We start from the raw sequence: 14,079 nt of genomic DNA, 5'->3' as shown, positions 1-14,079 counted from the left end.
ACACGGGGCCCCGCGCGGGGCTATTTTTGGGTCGTGGCAGTGCCAGGGGGCCCCACGTCACGGGGTCGGCCGGGCCCGGCATCGCTCTCATTCCTGCCGGCACAAGGGGAGCAGCGGCACGGCTCGGCTCGGATCCCCCGGCCCACAGACGGGGACAGGTAACACCTTCACCCGGCCAGAGCGCCCCGGGGACGGGGACTCCAGCGTGTGGGGCACCTGGCTGCCCTCACTGCCATTGGAGCGGACATCCCAGGGCAGGGGACACACCGTTGCAGGGAATGCTCCCTCCGGGGAGACACTCAGTCCTGGAGGATCCCCTACCCCTGTCCTGGAGGATGCTCCGCTGCAGGGAATGCTCCAGTACAGGGGACCCAGGGGATGCTTCTGCTCTGGGGACACCCACCCTGGGGGATGCTGCACTGTAGGGACCATCCCACCCAACCCTGCAACCCCGCGGTGCGGGGGGAAGGGGCGTGTTTGGGGCAGCCTCGTGCCATGCAGCTCATAACCTAAAAATAGGCGGCAGCTCCCGGGGCAGGACTCGTCCTTTCCGTGGCAGCCACGGTGCTTGTGCAAAGCGGTGCCACGCGGGGCCCCCCGGGCGCAGGGCTCTGCTCTCTGTCCCGCAGATGGCAGGCGGCATTTTCTCCCCGCTGGGGAGCTGCTCGGAGCTGGAGAAGGCCAACTGCCACCCGCTGGTGTGCCTGCTGTGCCACGAGCCGTACCAGCACCCCTGCCTGCTCGACTGCTACCACAACTTCTGTGCCAGCTGCCTGCGGGGCCGTGCCAGCGACGGCCGCCTGCGCTGCCCGCTCTGCGGGTGAGGGACGGCCCCCCTGCTCCCCACAGCTGCCCTGCCGGCCCCGGGTGAGTGTCTCCATCCCTGTGCCCCTCCTGTCCCCACAGGCACCCCTCGGTGGTGAGGGGGGGCACGGGACTGCCCCCCGTGGACCGGCTGCTGCAGTTCCTGGTGGACAGCTCGGCCGACAGCGAGGAGGACGTGCAGTGTGCCAACTGCGACCGGCGCTGCGCCAAGGCGGTGAGGGCAGGGGGGTGGGCAGGCGGGGGGGAACAGAGGACCCCCACCGGGGCCATGCCCACCACCAGCTGTGTCCCCTCACACAGGAGCTGGACACCATGTACTTCTGCAACACCTGCGGGCAGCCCCTGTGTACCCCGTGCCGTGAGGAGACCCACCACGCCAGGATGTTTGCCCGCCACGAGATCGTGTCCCTCTCCAAGCGCACCAAAGACATCCACAAGAAGTGCCGTGAGTGCCGTGCCAGGCCGCCCTGCACCGTGCTGTGCAGCACCGTGCCGTGCCAGGCTGCACCATGTTCCCTGTCCCCTGCAGCGCTGCACGAGGAGCCCTACATCATGTTCTCCACCGAGAAGAAGTCCATGCTCTGCATCAACTGCTTCAGGGATATGCAGGGGTGAGTGGCCCCGGTCCCGTGCCTGCCCTGTGCCCCGTCCCACCCCGTCCCACGTGCCCTGATGCCCGTGCCTGCAGGGAGAGCCGGGCACACTGCATCGACATCGAGACGGCGTACATGCAGGGCTGCCAGCGGCTGGACCAGGCGGTGATGGTGGGCAGGACCGGGGGGCGCGGGGGGCGGTGAGGGCAGCGGTGCTGTCCCCCACGCTGCAGCCGCCCCACCGCCCCAGGCAGGCAGTGAAGGAGCTGCAGACCTCCACACGCGAGGCCATCGTCCTGCTCAAGGCCATGATCGAGGAGGTTCGCAACAGTGCCAGCGAGGAGGAGGCTGCCATCAACTCCCTCTTCGGCCGCATGCAGGTGTGAGGCAGCACGTGGTGCCCTGCGCCCACGGGTGCCCAGCCTGTGGGCACGGCAGAGCTGAGGGGACTGGGGTGGCTGCAGGACCCACGGTGGCTGTGCTGTTTGCAGGAGCAGCTCTCCGAGAGGAAGAAGACGCTTCTGAAAGCTGTGCAGAGGTGAGGAACCACAGGCTGAGCCCCCTCCCAGGGGCATCTCCCCTGCCCGGGGTGTGTTGGGGTGCCTGGGGGGGCTGCATGGCTCCCAGGTGCCATGGAAAGCTGTGCCATGCCCTGCTCTGCTGCAGCCAGCATGAGGAGAAGGAGAAGGCATTCAAGGAGCAGCTTGCACACCTCGCCTCCCTGCTGCCCACCCTGCAGGTAGGGCCCTGCGTCGGGCAGGGATGTCCTGACCCCCAGAGCTGGACAGTGACAGACCCGCTCACATACACAGGTCCACCTGGTGACCTGCTCAGCCTTCCTGAGCTCTGCCAACAAAGCCGAGTTCCTGGACCTGGGCTATGTGAGTGTTGCCAGTACTTTGGGGTGGCCAGAGCACCCCGTGGCAGTGCTTGAGCTCATGGGTAGGGTGCTTGGCACCCCTCACCATGCCAGGCACCCCTCACTGTGCCTCACCACTGCCTTTCAGCAACTGATGGAGAGGCTGCAGAGGATTGTCAAGCTGCCGCACCGCCTGCGGCCGGCCCAGACCAGCAAGGTAGAGGACTCCTGCCACCCACCCCAGGGTGGGTCCCTGCCTGCAGCACCCCGCAGGCAGTGCCAGCTGCAGGCTCTGCCCTGGCCCTGCTCACCCCATCTTGCCCCCAGATCAACAGCGAGTACCGGGCAGAGTTTGCCCGCTGCCTGGAGCCCCTCCTGATGCTCAGCCCCCGCCGCTCCGTGGTGGGCAGTGCCGGCGGCATCGGTCCTGGCATCACTGGCACGAACATGTGAGGTGCTAGGATCATACCCAGGGCACATGTGCCACTGTGTCCCCTGCCACGCGCCATGCTGCTCAATGCCCTTGGCATCCCATGCCAAGCTTGCCCCTGCTGCTGCCCTTGAGCCTGTCACCTCAGCGGTGGCATGGGGACAGCGCGGACACAGCTGCACTGATGAACAACAGGCAACAGGGCTTCAAGTGACGCTTCTGGGAAATGGGATGGGCATCAGCAGAGCTGACAGCTGGGGAGCCTCACCCTGCTCCCCAGCCTGGCCCCTGCCGCAGTCCCTGGAGGGCTGTGCCCCTGCTCCACGGGTGCTGCACTGGGGCCAGCTCCTGCTCGCCGGCCCACCCGCTGCGCCACAGCCTCTTTGCCCATCACTATTTTTATCAGAATTTCAGGGAAGTGCCCGGCCGTTCCTCGCCCGGGATATATTTAGGCCTGTTGATGTCACAGCAGCACTGGCCCTGCCAGGCCCTCCCGGCCAGAGAGGACAAACGGGCACTGCCGCCCCATGGGGACCACTCCTCGGCCCCGGCTGGGCTCGGCGCCGCAGGGCGGCTGAGCTCCTGGGGGCTGCTGGCCCCGGCACAGGCGGGGGGAGCACGGCGCTGCACGGTAGGACCGATGGTGGTGGGCAGCACGGGGAGGCCACGGGATGGAGGGGACACAGGAGCAGTGATGCCTGCCAAGGGGCCAGGAGATACCGGTGGTGAGGGAGCGAGCTGCATCCTGCCCTTTAGAAACTAGAGCATGCTGACCTCAGCTCCTGCCTTCTCCCTGCTGCAGCTGGTCCCAAAGCCACAGGGATAGGGAGAGCAGCCCACAGAAACCTGATTTTTGGGGCAGCATAAGGCACCTCTGACTAAGCCCCTGCATTCGGGCTAGGGAAGGGACATAGGGGCGAGGGAAGGGACATAGGGCATTGGCACATCCCCAGGCTTAGCAGGGCTGGGGGGCAGTGGGGCGGAGCTGGAACTGAGCTGATGGCGTGGCCCCTGGCACCTCTCTGCTGCCACTGCTCACCTGCAGCGTGTCACTGTCACTTCTCCGTGCAGGCTCCCTGGTGGCCAATGCTCCAAGACCCTCATGGTGCCCAGCTGTCCCCCCTCAAGTGACAAAATGTCCACCAGCCCCATGGTGAGGAAGCCGACGATGCACCGGTACATCAGCACCAAGGTGCTCCTGGCTGAGGGGCGTGAGACCCCCTTCGCCGAGCACTGCCGCAACTACGAGAACACCTACCGGGTACGGAGTGCAGGTTGGAGTGGGCTGAGGCAGGGCAGGAGGGGCCGGATCAGTGCTGCTCACGTGGCCCTGCCCCCTGGCACCACAGATGCTGCAGATGGAGATCCAGGGCCTGAAGGACCAGGTGCAGGAGCTGCATCGCGACCTCACCAAGCACCACTCACTCATCAAGTCAGAGATCATGAGTGAGATCCTGCAGAAGTCCCTGCAGATGGACGTGCAGATCGCAGCTCACTACTCTGCCGTGGAGATGATGCGCAGTGTCTTCGAGGAGGTACGGCTGGCACGTCCCAGTGGAGCAGGGCCCCTCCGTGCCACACTGCTGCACACTGCCCAGCTCCCTCTCCTCCTTCCAGGTCTGGGAGGAAACTTACCAGCGGGTGGCAAACGAGCAGGAGATCTATGAAGGTACCGGTGACCCCACTCCCCCTCCCTGAGCCCCCTGTGCCAGTGCTGGGGAGCCACCATCCCCCGGCCCACCTCTCTCACCCCCAGCCCAGCTCCATGACCTGCTGCAGCTGAGGCAGGAGAACAGCTGCCTAAGCACCATCACCAAGCAGATCGTGCCCTACGTCCGCTCCATCGCCAAGGTGAAGGAGCGGCTGGAGCCCAGGTGAGGGGCGCGGGGGCTTTCAGGGCCAGCGGGAGATGCAGCCACGGCTCACACCCATCCTGCTGCAGGCTGCAGGAGCCCCGGGAGCCCAAGGAGGAACAGGCCCAGATGCTGCTCAAGATCTGCGACAACAGTGAAGCAGTGCCAAGGTAGGTGACAGCAAGTGCCAAATTCCCCCTGTGCCCTTTCCCAGACACTGACACTGCCAAGGTGCCTTCCCTTCCCCAGGGATGCCTCGCCAAGCAGCAAGGAGGGGGCTCTGGGCAAGGAGGGGGCTCCGGCCAGCCCTGGGGAGGGCTGCACGCCTGATGGCACCCCCAGAGACCCCTCCCCGAAAAGCAAAGATTGCTGCAGGGGCCAGCAGAAGAGCGGGGCTGAGAGCACTGCCCAGAAAGAGCCGGCACCATAGAGCCCGGCACTGGGCACACGGCAGAGCCACTGGGCAGAGCCGTGCCCGGGCTGCTGACCAGCTCCTCTCGCCCTCTGCCATGAGCCAGGGCAGGAAACAGGCCAGGCACCCATGTCTGTGGTGCATCCAAAAGCCTTAGGGGAACCTGGTTCTGAAAAACTAATTGTCTTTGTGCTCTCCCTCATGTGTGTTGGAGTGAAATAAAAGGGCACAAGTGTTTGTGTCCGCGTGGTTCTGCGGCACTGACAGAAGGGATCTGCTGGCTTGGGGTGTCCAGCTGCTCCTAAAACCACAACATTTGCAAATTATGGCGGGGGGGGAGGTAAATACCAACCCCTGGTGCAGGGCAGAGGCAGGAACACACAAAGTCGTGCCTCAGTGCCACAATGGAGTGTTCTGAAAACCTACCGGAAATTATAAAGTAAGGATTCCAGTTTCCATGCCACCAGCACCTCGAGGGACCTTCAAATAATCATCAGACAGAAGTTGGAAATGTTTTCTCTTGTTTTTTTTATAAAAAAAGAAAACCCAAGCCCAAACCCAAGCCATTCCCACCAGTGCCCCTTCCTGAGCCATACCGCAGTGCCTTCCCCACGGAACACCACAAGCCCCAGGCGTGAACTGACAAGCAACTCATTTCCATTCCAGCGAGGAAGAATAATGCAGAACTCAAGGAAACAGTGAACCTCTTTGGTATATAACGACAGAATAAGTTATGCCACACAGCTCAGTGGGAACCATTTCAAAATGGTCACATTTAAAAGAGTTTTAGCTAGCCCAACTCTTCTCCTGGTTGGAGATTTCCCTAGGAGCATCTCCTACTTGCCTCAACATCCTGGCTTTTGCCCAAAAGAGCAGGTGAGGATCTCGGGTGCTAAAGCCCTTAGCAAGCCTGGCAGCTGTGGTTCTTTCCCAACCCAAAATCCTGGGATCTCTGCAGGACAGAGGTGGCCTGGCAGGATAGGAAGCAGCGTGATTTGGAAGCGGGAAGAGGGAACAGAGGTGGTGGCAGGAGGCAGCAGCTGCAGTGATGACTCCGCATCCGCAGCAGCAGCTGAGGGAGAAGCAGCAGGCTCAGAGGTGCTTGGATCTCTCCCTGTGGACGCCAAGGCCTGGAGAGAGCCGAGTGGTGCCACACTGCCAGCGCTCTGAGGGCAGGCAGAGCCGGAGGCTGCTCCCATGGCCACCCCAGTGCCAGCTCAAGGAGTCGGGCCCAAGGAGATTAAAGCTGCAGCACTGGGCTCACGAGGTCAGAAAGCTTTAAAATTGAATTATGCAACAGGAACAATCTGCTGCCCAGCGCCTCCTCTGCCTGGGGCCCAGAGGGCAGTGCTGCTCTCCAGCAGAACTGGTCCAGAGGCATTCCAGGACAATTCAGCTGCTGCAGGCAGGACAATTCATTCTCTTTAGGGTCGCTACAGGCTAAGTTATCTGGAAGATCCCTGAATGTGCAATGAAGGGCTGATCTCGAGGAGGAGGAACGAGCTTCTGATCTGCAAGAATCCCGGCAGGCTGCCCAGTGCCACAGCCCTCCACCAGCTCCTTCTGGGTGGCTGGGAAATACCAACAGGCACATCCCAACACTGATGCCACGCAGGCACCTGGCACGGCGGGAGCCGGGCGTTTGCTCAGCCAGTCTGGTTTTCACCTGCATTACAGTTCCAGTTTGACTCCTTTAATAAAAGGGAGACCCGATGGCACCTTCCTTTTGTACTCCAGATACTCTTCTCCAAAGAAGTGAATGAGTGTGATCTCCTCCTCCTCGATCCGCTCCCTGAAGAAGCGCCAGGACGCCAGTGCATAGCCAACCACACAGATGGGATTGCAGAGCAACACCTGGAACAGAGGCCACTAATGAGTGTCCCCTCGAGAGCCTGAGGCTGCCCCGTCCCCACAGCTCATCCCACTCCAGTAACATTGCCATGGGCTCTAAATGCTCTCCAAAAAAAGCTCCCAACAACCCTTGTGAAACTTCATAAATACTAATTTCTCCCCAGAAGGAAGGCAGCAGTGTGCAGGCAGCAGGCAGGTATGTGTACCATGTTAGATATGGTACCTGTGTTCCAATGCTCCAGTAAAACCATCCCACGTAGGACGGGTGCCGGAACCACCCGTACACCCCACTCGTCACCAGGGTGTGGGTGTCGGATTTCTCGTTCTGCACGATGTGATTGAAGTTGGAGCCGGCTGTGAGCATGGCCGCCTTCCTCAGGCAGTCCCCGAAGATCACCATCAGCAGCCCCACGGTGCTCAGCCAGGTGATCTGCTTCAGCTCTGTGTGGACAGGGAGGGGCACAGCGGGTTTGCACAGCTCTTGTGGGGGGGCGTGGGGGCTGCTCGGTGGGTGGGCTTTGCCCCCTACTCTAAAGCACAACCTGTGCCCGGCGTCAGCGCAGCGTCAGCACGGATTAACCCGCAGGGCCTGGATTTAGGGGCTGAGCAAAGCCAGCACAAAGCACAGCCAAGGGCATGCTGGGGCTGTTATGAAACAAGAAAGGGCAACAGCTTCCCTCTTGCAAAAACAAGCAGAAGAACGCAACCAATTTGCCCCAGATTGGGCAAACAGCAACAGTTTTTGCCAGTTTGATTTTATACCTGGTCAAAAGACAACACCCAGGTGTACTCAAAGTGTTATTCTTGTACCAGTAAGGTAGGAAAGGGCTGAAGACCCCTTAGCCTGGCATCTCAGGGCAAAGGGGAGATCTCCAGTGCCCCCCAAGACCCAACTCGAGAGGCTTTGAGCAAAGAGGGATTAAGGTCATGGTAAAGCTGCTCCAGGACTGGCACAGGACAGTGAGCCAGGGGTCACCTACACTTTGCTAAGAGACAGGTGGGACACAGGCAAGACACGTGCAGCCGGGCAGAGCCAGGGAAGGACAGGGTGGCTGACCTGGGAAGAGGAGCTTCTCTAGCGTGAACTCCACCCAGGAGGACAGGGCAGCCAGATTGTACTCGAAGCTGTGGTTGAGCAGGAAGGAGTCCAGTGAGAGGCTGCGTGGGTTGTTGATGGCTGTCACCAGGTACTCCGAGTAGTGGAAGAGGGAGAGGGAGCACATGTACCTGCGGCGGGAGGGAGGGAGGACAGGTTTGGCAGGGCCAGGCAGCACGTCTGCCCGGCCCTGCCCGGCCCGGCCCTTACCATCCGAAGTGGCGCCAGGCGGAGCGGCCGGCGCTCAGCAGCACCCCGCAGCCGAAGGCAAAGCCCAGGAAACAGGCCCGGACGGCGATCTGCAAGCACAGGAAGGGGAGAACGCGCTGCCGCCCGCCGCTCCCGGGCCCGGTGGCTCCCGATCGCTGCCCCCCGGACCGGGGACGCACTCGGACCGCACCGGGCCCCTCGCGGCCGCCCCCCGCCCCGCTCCCCCGGGCCGTCCCCGCACCTGTGTAGAGGGCCGGCGGATAACAGCAGCAGCGGCCGCGTTCACGCGGCCACGTGCAAGGCGAGTGCCAGCGCCCGGAGGGCCAGGGGCGCCAGTTAGGGCGGGGACGAGCCAGCACGACAGCTGGCAGTGCGCCACCGCAGGCGGCCGAGCAGGAAGAGCCGAGCCGGCGCGGCCTCCCGGCCCAAGCCGCCCCGCCGCGCGCCGCCCCGCCATCATGGCGCCCCGCCGCCCGCGTCGCCCGGAAACGCACCGCGCCGCTCTTTCGCGAGAGCTCACGCCCCGGTCCCGCCCGCCGCCCCTGCAGCGACGCGCTCTCGCGAGAGTGCGCGGCCGGTGCGTGGGCTGGCACAGCGGTGGGACCGTCCGGTCTCGCCCCCCCGGACCGGCACGCGGCCCCAAGGCGGGAAACGGCCCTGCGCCGGCCTGGGCGGGTCTGGACACTGCCGGGGATGGTGACCACCACCGCCCTGGGCAGCCCCTTCCAGTGCCCGAACAGGGAGAACATTGTCTGATATCTGATCTGCACCTCCCTGTCTCAGCTTAAGGCCATGTCCTCCAGGCCGCTCACTGCAGGCACGGCAGAACAGATCGGCCCTCACCTTACTATAACCTCCTTTCTGATAGTTTGTTGTTCAATAGCCCAAACCGGGACACCCATCCCGGCAGGAACTGCGCAGTCCCGTTAAAAGAGCCACACTTCCTTAAAACCCAGGGCAGGAGCACACTGCACCACTTGGGGCCGTGGGTGAATCCTGGGGAGGCGGGAGTGGGGAAAAGCATAATTGTTTGAAATAAAAGTGTCAGCCTTTTATTCCAGTCAATGAAACAGACTTTATTAATGCCACAGGGTTCCTTAAATAACTTAGATGTGCACAGAGAACTACTTAGAGATGTCACAGACATTCAGTGCGGTCCCAGCGCCGCACTTGCGAAAGCTTTGGTGTGCATGGTAGGACAAACCAGCGAGTTGAACATGGCAGCACAAGGACTCGCAGGGCAGCACAAGGACTCGCAGCCCCACACGCCCCCGGAGCCGCCGCACGCCTCCATCCCACTCTGGCATGGGGAGTCAAACAGTGACAACAGCTCCGGAGGCAGATGGCCTGGGTAGGCTCCCAGGGGCTCTCAGTGCCCCCTGAAGCACGAGGTGTGCAGTGCTGAGCCCACCAGCGGCGAAGCAGCGGTGCCAGCGGCGGCAGGGGCGAGTGGAGGCGCGGACCAGACACAACACAAACGGGAACAACCTGGAGTTCGGCAGGCGCTGGCAGCAAGAGTGGAGGGCAGGTCACTGCTGGGCAGCCTGCTGCATCTGCGCCTGCCGCTTGGCTTTGGTCTGCAGGTACCTGCCCTTCCCTTCCTCAAAGCGCCGCTTCTCATCCTCCGTCTCTGTCTGCAGCCACAGAGAGAAAGCGAAGCCCCGGTGTCAGTGCTGCAAGTGCTCATGGCAGGGAAATGTGCCATCCCCCATGGAAATGAGGGGAAAGCTGCCCTCCCTGAAACACACGCCACGACAGCCAGTATGCTCCTGCACAGAGCAGAAGACCTGCGCCACATCAAATATTAACCAAAAAACACCTTCAGACGGCAGCAACGCATCAAAGCCCTGCCAGGATCAGGGGAGCTAAAAATAGGCAGGAGGGCGGGAGTGGGGACATCATGGGGAGCAGGGACAGGGAACATGGGGGCCTCCATCGCTGCTCACAGTCCCCTGCTCCAGGGCCTGCACACAGCCTGTCCTCAACCATGAGAAAGGAGAAAACCCCCAACTTCCACACTGGCAATGTTCAAAAGAAATAAACAAACAAACAAAAAGAAACCCTGCAGCCTGCTCTGGAAAGTCTCCTTTGTACTCATATTTTTCTGCTGAATAATTCAAGGGAAGAGGATTTGTTGGAAAAAAAGCCAGCTGGGCTCTGCCCTGAGAGAAGCAGAAGAGGTGCTGGCCCCTGCCATTGGCTCCAGCCTGGGGGCAGAGCTCTTACCAGCAGCTGCGGGACAGGCAGGGGCTTCCCCTCCTTGCTCAGGGACACATAGGTGAAGAAGGCGCTGACGGCACGGTACCGCTCCCGAGGCTCATCCACAAACGGGTCGGCATCCACAAAGACTTCAATTTCCATGGATTTATTGCTTGTGAAGGTCATGCGCCCCGAGATGGTGATGACACAGCCTGCGAAGCAGAGAGGAGCCAGTGAGGGGAGCAAGAGGTCCTGCATGTTTTATGCTTAAGCTGTGTCTTAAGCAGAGCTTCTTGTCACAGGGCAAATCTAACAGGGACTAAATTTCTCTGCCAGTGTATCCCGAGCACACACACAAGGGAGCCAGGACATGGCACCATGGGTGCCTGCCACCACCCTCGGTACCTTTTTTGATCTTCTCATGGAAGTTGATGGCATCCACCGAGGCAGTGACGATGTTGGTCTTGCAGTGGCGGGGCAGCCACAATCCCAGCAACCTCATCCATGAGCTTCATGGTGACACCTGGGAGAGGAAGCAGAGGGTCCTGTCTCAGGGAAGCTGGTGGGATATGGGAAAAACCACACATAGGTCAGTAAGGCCTTTGCATGGCCAAAGCCATGCTGAGGAGTCAGACCAGAGACTGAGTCCCAGCTTCAGGAAAACCCAGTACCAGCACAAGGACTCCAGTCAACACCAGGGCAACATCCTCAGAGACCTGGCCTGAAGACTGGAAGGAGCTCTGAGCCACGCTGGTTTTGTTTTTATGGACATGGTTAGATGTGTGTTGTCCCAGCCCTTGGCAAACTCGCCCCTCCTCTGGCTCACACCGCACATGCCAGCCCAGCAGCAACAGACACTGCCAGCCAAGAGGAAATGACTCCAGCTAATTGCACTCATTGTATGCTGGGTGTTTGTACTCTGGGATTTGCGATCTCAGAGACTATGACAGAACTGTAGGATTTACAGTTCGAGCGTGTCAGTTTTGGGGGCACAGAAACAAAGCTTTTGTCTCAGCTGAAGCAACTCTGCTCTGGGGAAAAGCCACCCAGAGCTGCTGTCGAGTGCTGCACAGGGCAGTGCTCACTCACCTCCGTGCACGAAGCCCAGCAGTGTGCAGTCTGACGGGCCCACCAGGTGGATCAGGCTGGACTGGCTGTAGCCAACGGTGTGTGGCTCTGGTTAGAGAGCAAAGCGAGGTCAGAGCTGCTTGGCTGGCACCCATACACCACTGTACACCCCTGCCTTAAGTCGTCCAAAGGAAGAAAACGTGGGGCTGGCTTGTGCAAAGCTGAACTGTGTTCAAACCAGAGGCTGTCCCTGACTGCTGCCTCCCTCTAATCCCCACCTATCCATTTTATTCTAGCTCAGCTCATTTGTTTCTTTTCAAGAGCATGAAAGCAAATGGGATTGAACTGGGGCACATGGCCGTACTCCTCCCTCCTCAGCTGAACCTCCCTGACCCTGCTGCACAGAGCCTCTGCTTTCCCTTTGGTGGGAAGACCTCGGCCCCCAAGCTCCCAGCCCTGGCACATGCTGTAACCCCTGTCCCGCCACCACCTCAAGGCACCAGAATTTGCACCCTCTGACTGCCAGCAGAGGAAATCCTCTGCATTTTCCATCTAATGGGAGATGCTGAAGGAGCTCAAAGCAGGGAAAACCAGCCAAGCCCCCGACCGCTTAGGGCGGGCACCCACACAGCAGGACCCACAGAGCCTTACCTTTTGTCTGCCTGTCTGTGAGCAGGGAGGACAGAGGGGAAAAAAGCATTTGAGCAACTTTCATCCCCCATCATCCCCCCAAACATTCCCTGTGAGCCACCTCTCTGCCTCTGCCCAAGGACCATGGCCGGGCCTAGAAGCCACGCTTGCCCAACGCTTGCATTTACCCCCTGCTGAGCAAAACCAGCTCCAGCTGCCCAGGAGTGCACAAGGGATACAAGGAGTGGTGCAGAAACAGGGTTTTTGAAGAGAGCATCCCACCCGCCAGCCCCCATGTGGCATCACAGCTGTCCACCCGGCTCTCCCTCTCCTCACACACTGTGGGCTCCAAAATCCCATCCCCATCCCTGACATGGTGTTTCAGAACACACACACAGAGCTATGGGGCCCTGGGGATGGCTGGAGTTGCCTCGGGGATCAGTTTGGCCTCCCAGTACTGCTGGGCCATTTGCACTGACCACACACGGCCCGAGTTACCTGGGTTGATGATGGGGAAGATCACGTCGCCGTTTCTCTGCTTAGTTTCCAGCCGATCCAGCTTTTGCTCCTCATAACGCTTCTTCCCCTCGTCCTCCTGCTCCTTTCTCGTGTACTGGAAGGGAAACCTGGTAAGAACAGGGCAGCAAAGCCACCAGCACAGCCAAGGGTGCCGACAGGGCTAGGTTAGCGCCATTCCCCAGAGAGACCAAGTTCCAGTTTTGGGGGACCAAAGTGAGCTGTCCTACCTGGATGGGGGGAACCTCAAGGACCTTATTCACGTTCTTCAGGGACAGAGGCACATACCACAACGTCGCCTTGTTTGTCAACTTCTTTGCCCCTGGAGGAGAAGGGGGCAGAGAGTGACAGTGCCATGGCCAGCAGTGCTGTGTCTGCCGCTGATCTCGGGGTGGCCACACACCAGCGATGCCACCAGCAGCAGTGGCCACTCGCCCTGCTGGCTTCTGGCGGGCTTTGGCTCACAGCAGATGTGACAATGCACTTTTGGAAAGGCATCCTGGCAAGTGGAGCTAGTTGCCACAGCAACAGCAGTAAAAGGGCCCTTTTCAGGCCAAATGGGCAGCGAATCAGGGAAGAGTAGCTACGAGCAGATATTGCCATTCTTCACTAAAAAAGATCAATGGAGCCGTAATCCCCAGGGAGACTGCTTGGCTTCCCTTCCCAGTGCCAGCTCTCCCCACACCCCCAGCACTCTCAATAAAAAGGTAAGATCTCCCCTCTGCCCAGTGCTGCCAGTGATGGAGTGAAGGACGGGAACTCTTGACTTATCACCATTATTCCTGGAGTTTTGGGACACAGCCACAGGCAGCCACCCACCTGTTAAAATGTTTTCAGACATGACGTTGACCTGGACCTCCACGGAGTGCCGGGAGGTGTAGGTGATCTCGGCACTGACATTGGCCACCTCGCCGATGCACATTGGTGAGAGAAAGTCTGTCCGCTCCACCCGTGCCAGTGCAGCCACACAGGGCTCCTGGGGACAGTGAGACAGCTGGGGTAGTGACCACGGCCACACCACGTGGGACCGCAGCCAGCAGCTCTCTGGGGCCAGCTGTGCTGGAAGTAGCTCCAGCACTTTAACCTCCACTTTATCAGCCACTGGCTGCACTTCCTTCCCCATCTGTAACCAATGCCCCGACCTGCCCTTCGAGGGAGATAAAACATTAATAGCAGGGCAAAAGTTTCTGCTCATAAACCACAATTTCAGTGGGATGCTTCCAGCTACTGGGGGAGGCGGAGGCTGGCAGCAGCGAGCCACCAGCGGTGTGTGTGCACGCAGGAGCAAGCACTCCCAGTGCAGGACCCCTGCTGCCAGGATGAATCCTGATATGCAGCAGGACGTCGAGAGTCCCTGCCTGAGCCCGGAGGGCACTCTGGCTCCTACTTACTCCGGCCTGGGAGTTGCAGTGACGGGTACTGATGATGGCTCCCGCCTCCTCAATCATCTTCAGGATGGTTCCCCCGTGGACATTCCCAGCGATGTTGGCATCGTCCGGGCGCATAATCCTGCCAGGGGAAGGACATGGGAGCTTGA

General features: G+C 60.6%; 3 protein-coding genes across 6 annotated transcripts in view; 1 reads left to right on the top strand and 2 right to left on the bottom strand.

Annotated features, from left to right (window-relative positions):
• Positions 1–614: 614 nt before the first annotated feature.
• Positions 615–5,833, top strand: RNF207 (ring finger protein 207). 4 transcript variants are annotated; one of them, XM_029962448.1, is made up of 17 exons: positions 615–820; positions 907–1,039; positions 1,126–1,270; positions 1,355–1,436; positions 1,514–1,589; positions 1,673–1,798; positions 1,910–1,956; positions 2,085–2,157; positions 2,231–2,299; positions 2,426–2,494; positions 2,605–2,726; positions 3,779–3,968; positions 4,057–4,242; positions 4,325–4,376; positions 4,464–4,558; positions 4,650–4,730; positions 5,639–5,833. In XM_029962448.1, exons 1-16 carry the CDS (start codon positions 630–632, stop codon positions 4,716–4,718), a joined length of 1,725 nt encoding a protein of 574 aa, XP_029818308.1. In that variant the 5' UTR covers positions 615–629; the 3' UTR covers positions 4,719–4,730; positions 5,639–5,833. The 4 variants fall into 4 exon arrangements, with proteins under 4 accessions (XP_029818308.1, XP_029818307.1, XP_029818306.1 ...); XM_029962447.1 differs by lacking the exon at positions 5,639–5,833 and adding an exon at positions 4,810–4,913; XM_029962446.1 differs by having other exon boundaries at positions 630–820; positions 4,464–4,581.
• ICMT (isoprenylcysteine carboxyl methyltransferase) lies at positions 5,484–8,878 on the bottom strand. The gene is made up of 4 exons (XM_029962365.1): positions 8,130–8,878; positions 7,881–8,050; positions 7,047–7,264; positions 5,484–6,826 (listed from the first exon to the last, which is right to left on the bottom strand). Exons 1-4 carry the CDS (start codon positions 8,876–8,878, stop codon positions 6,644–6,646), a joined length of 1,320 nt encoding a protein of 439 aa, XP_029818225.1. The 3' UTR covers positions 5,484–6,643.
• A 306-nt stretch (positions 8,879–9,184) lies between these two features.
• Positions 9,185–14,079, bottom strand: part of ACOT7 (acyl-CoA thioesterase 7) — an 8,220-nt gene continuing 3,325 nt past the window's right edge. Inside the window, 10 exon segments of the mRNA XM_008928667.4 lie at positions 9,185–9,763; positions 10,356–10,540; positions 10,734–10,803; positions 10,805–10,851; positions 11,418–11,504; positions 12,048–12,062; positions 12,525–12,639; positions 12,773–12,864; positions 13,362–13,518; positions 13,934–14,074. Coding sequence (XP_008926915.4) covers positions 9,659–9,763; positions 10,356–10,540; positions 10,734–10,803; positions 10,805–10,851; positions 11,418–11,504; positions 12,048–12,062; positions 12,525–12,639; positions 12,773–12,864; positions 13,362–13,518; positions 13,934–14,074 — 1,014 coding nt within the window. The 3' untranslated portion in view covers positions 9,185–9,658.

Source organism: Manacus vitellinus, unplaced genomic scaffold, assembly GCF_001715985.3.
Source record: "Manacus vitellinus isolate BGI_N305 unplaced genomic scaffold, ASM171598v3 scaffold_46_pilon, whole genome shotgun sequence".
In the NCBI taxonomy this organism is placed as follows: Eukaryota; Metazoa; Chordata; class Aves; order Passeriformes; family Pipridae; genus Manacus; species Manacus vitellinus.
The sequence above is the reverse complement of the archived record's forward strand: the minus strand, read 5'-3'. Positions and strand labels throughout refer to the sequence as shown.

What these genes read in the sequence shown, in the direction of transcription:
- RNF207 (XM_029962445.1), top strand. Translation starts at nt 630, where the DNA reads ATGGCAGGCGGCATTTTCTCCCCGCTGGGGAGCTGCTCGGAGCTGGAG. An exon ending in TGCTTCAGGGATATGCAGGG is followed by an intron (nt 1,437 to 1,513) that starts GTGAGTGGCCCC and finishes CCGTGCCTGCAG; the next exon opens with GGAGAGCCGGGCACACTGCA. An exon ending in ACTACGAGAACACCTACCGG is followed by an intron (nt 3,969 to 4,056) that starts GTACGGAGTGCA and finishes CTGGCACCACAG; the next exon opens with ATGCTGCAGATGGAGATCCA.
- ICMT (XM_029962365.1), bottom strand. Translation starts at nt 8,878, where the DNA reads ATGTTCTCCCTGTTCGGGCACTGGAAGGGGCTGCCCAGGGCGGTGGTG. An exon ending in GCCTGGCGCCACTTCGGATG is followed by an intron (nt 8,051 to 8,129) that starts GTAAGGGCCGGG and finishes CTCCCGCCGCAG; the next exon opens with GTACATGTGCTCCCTCTCCC. An exon ending in ACTGGAGCATTGGAACACAG is followed by an intron (nt 6,827 to 7,046) that starts GTACCATATCTA and finishes CCTCTGTTCCAG; the next exon opens with GTGTTGCTCTGCAATCCCAT.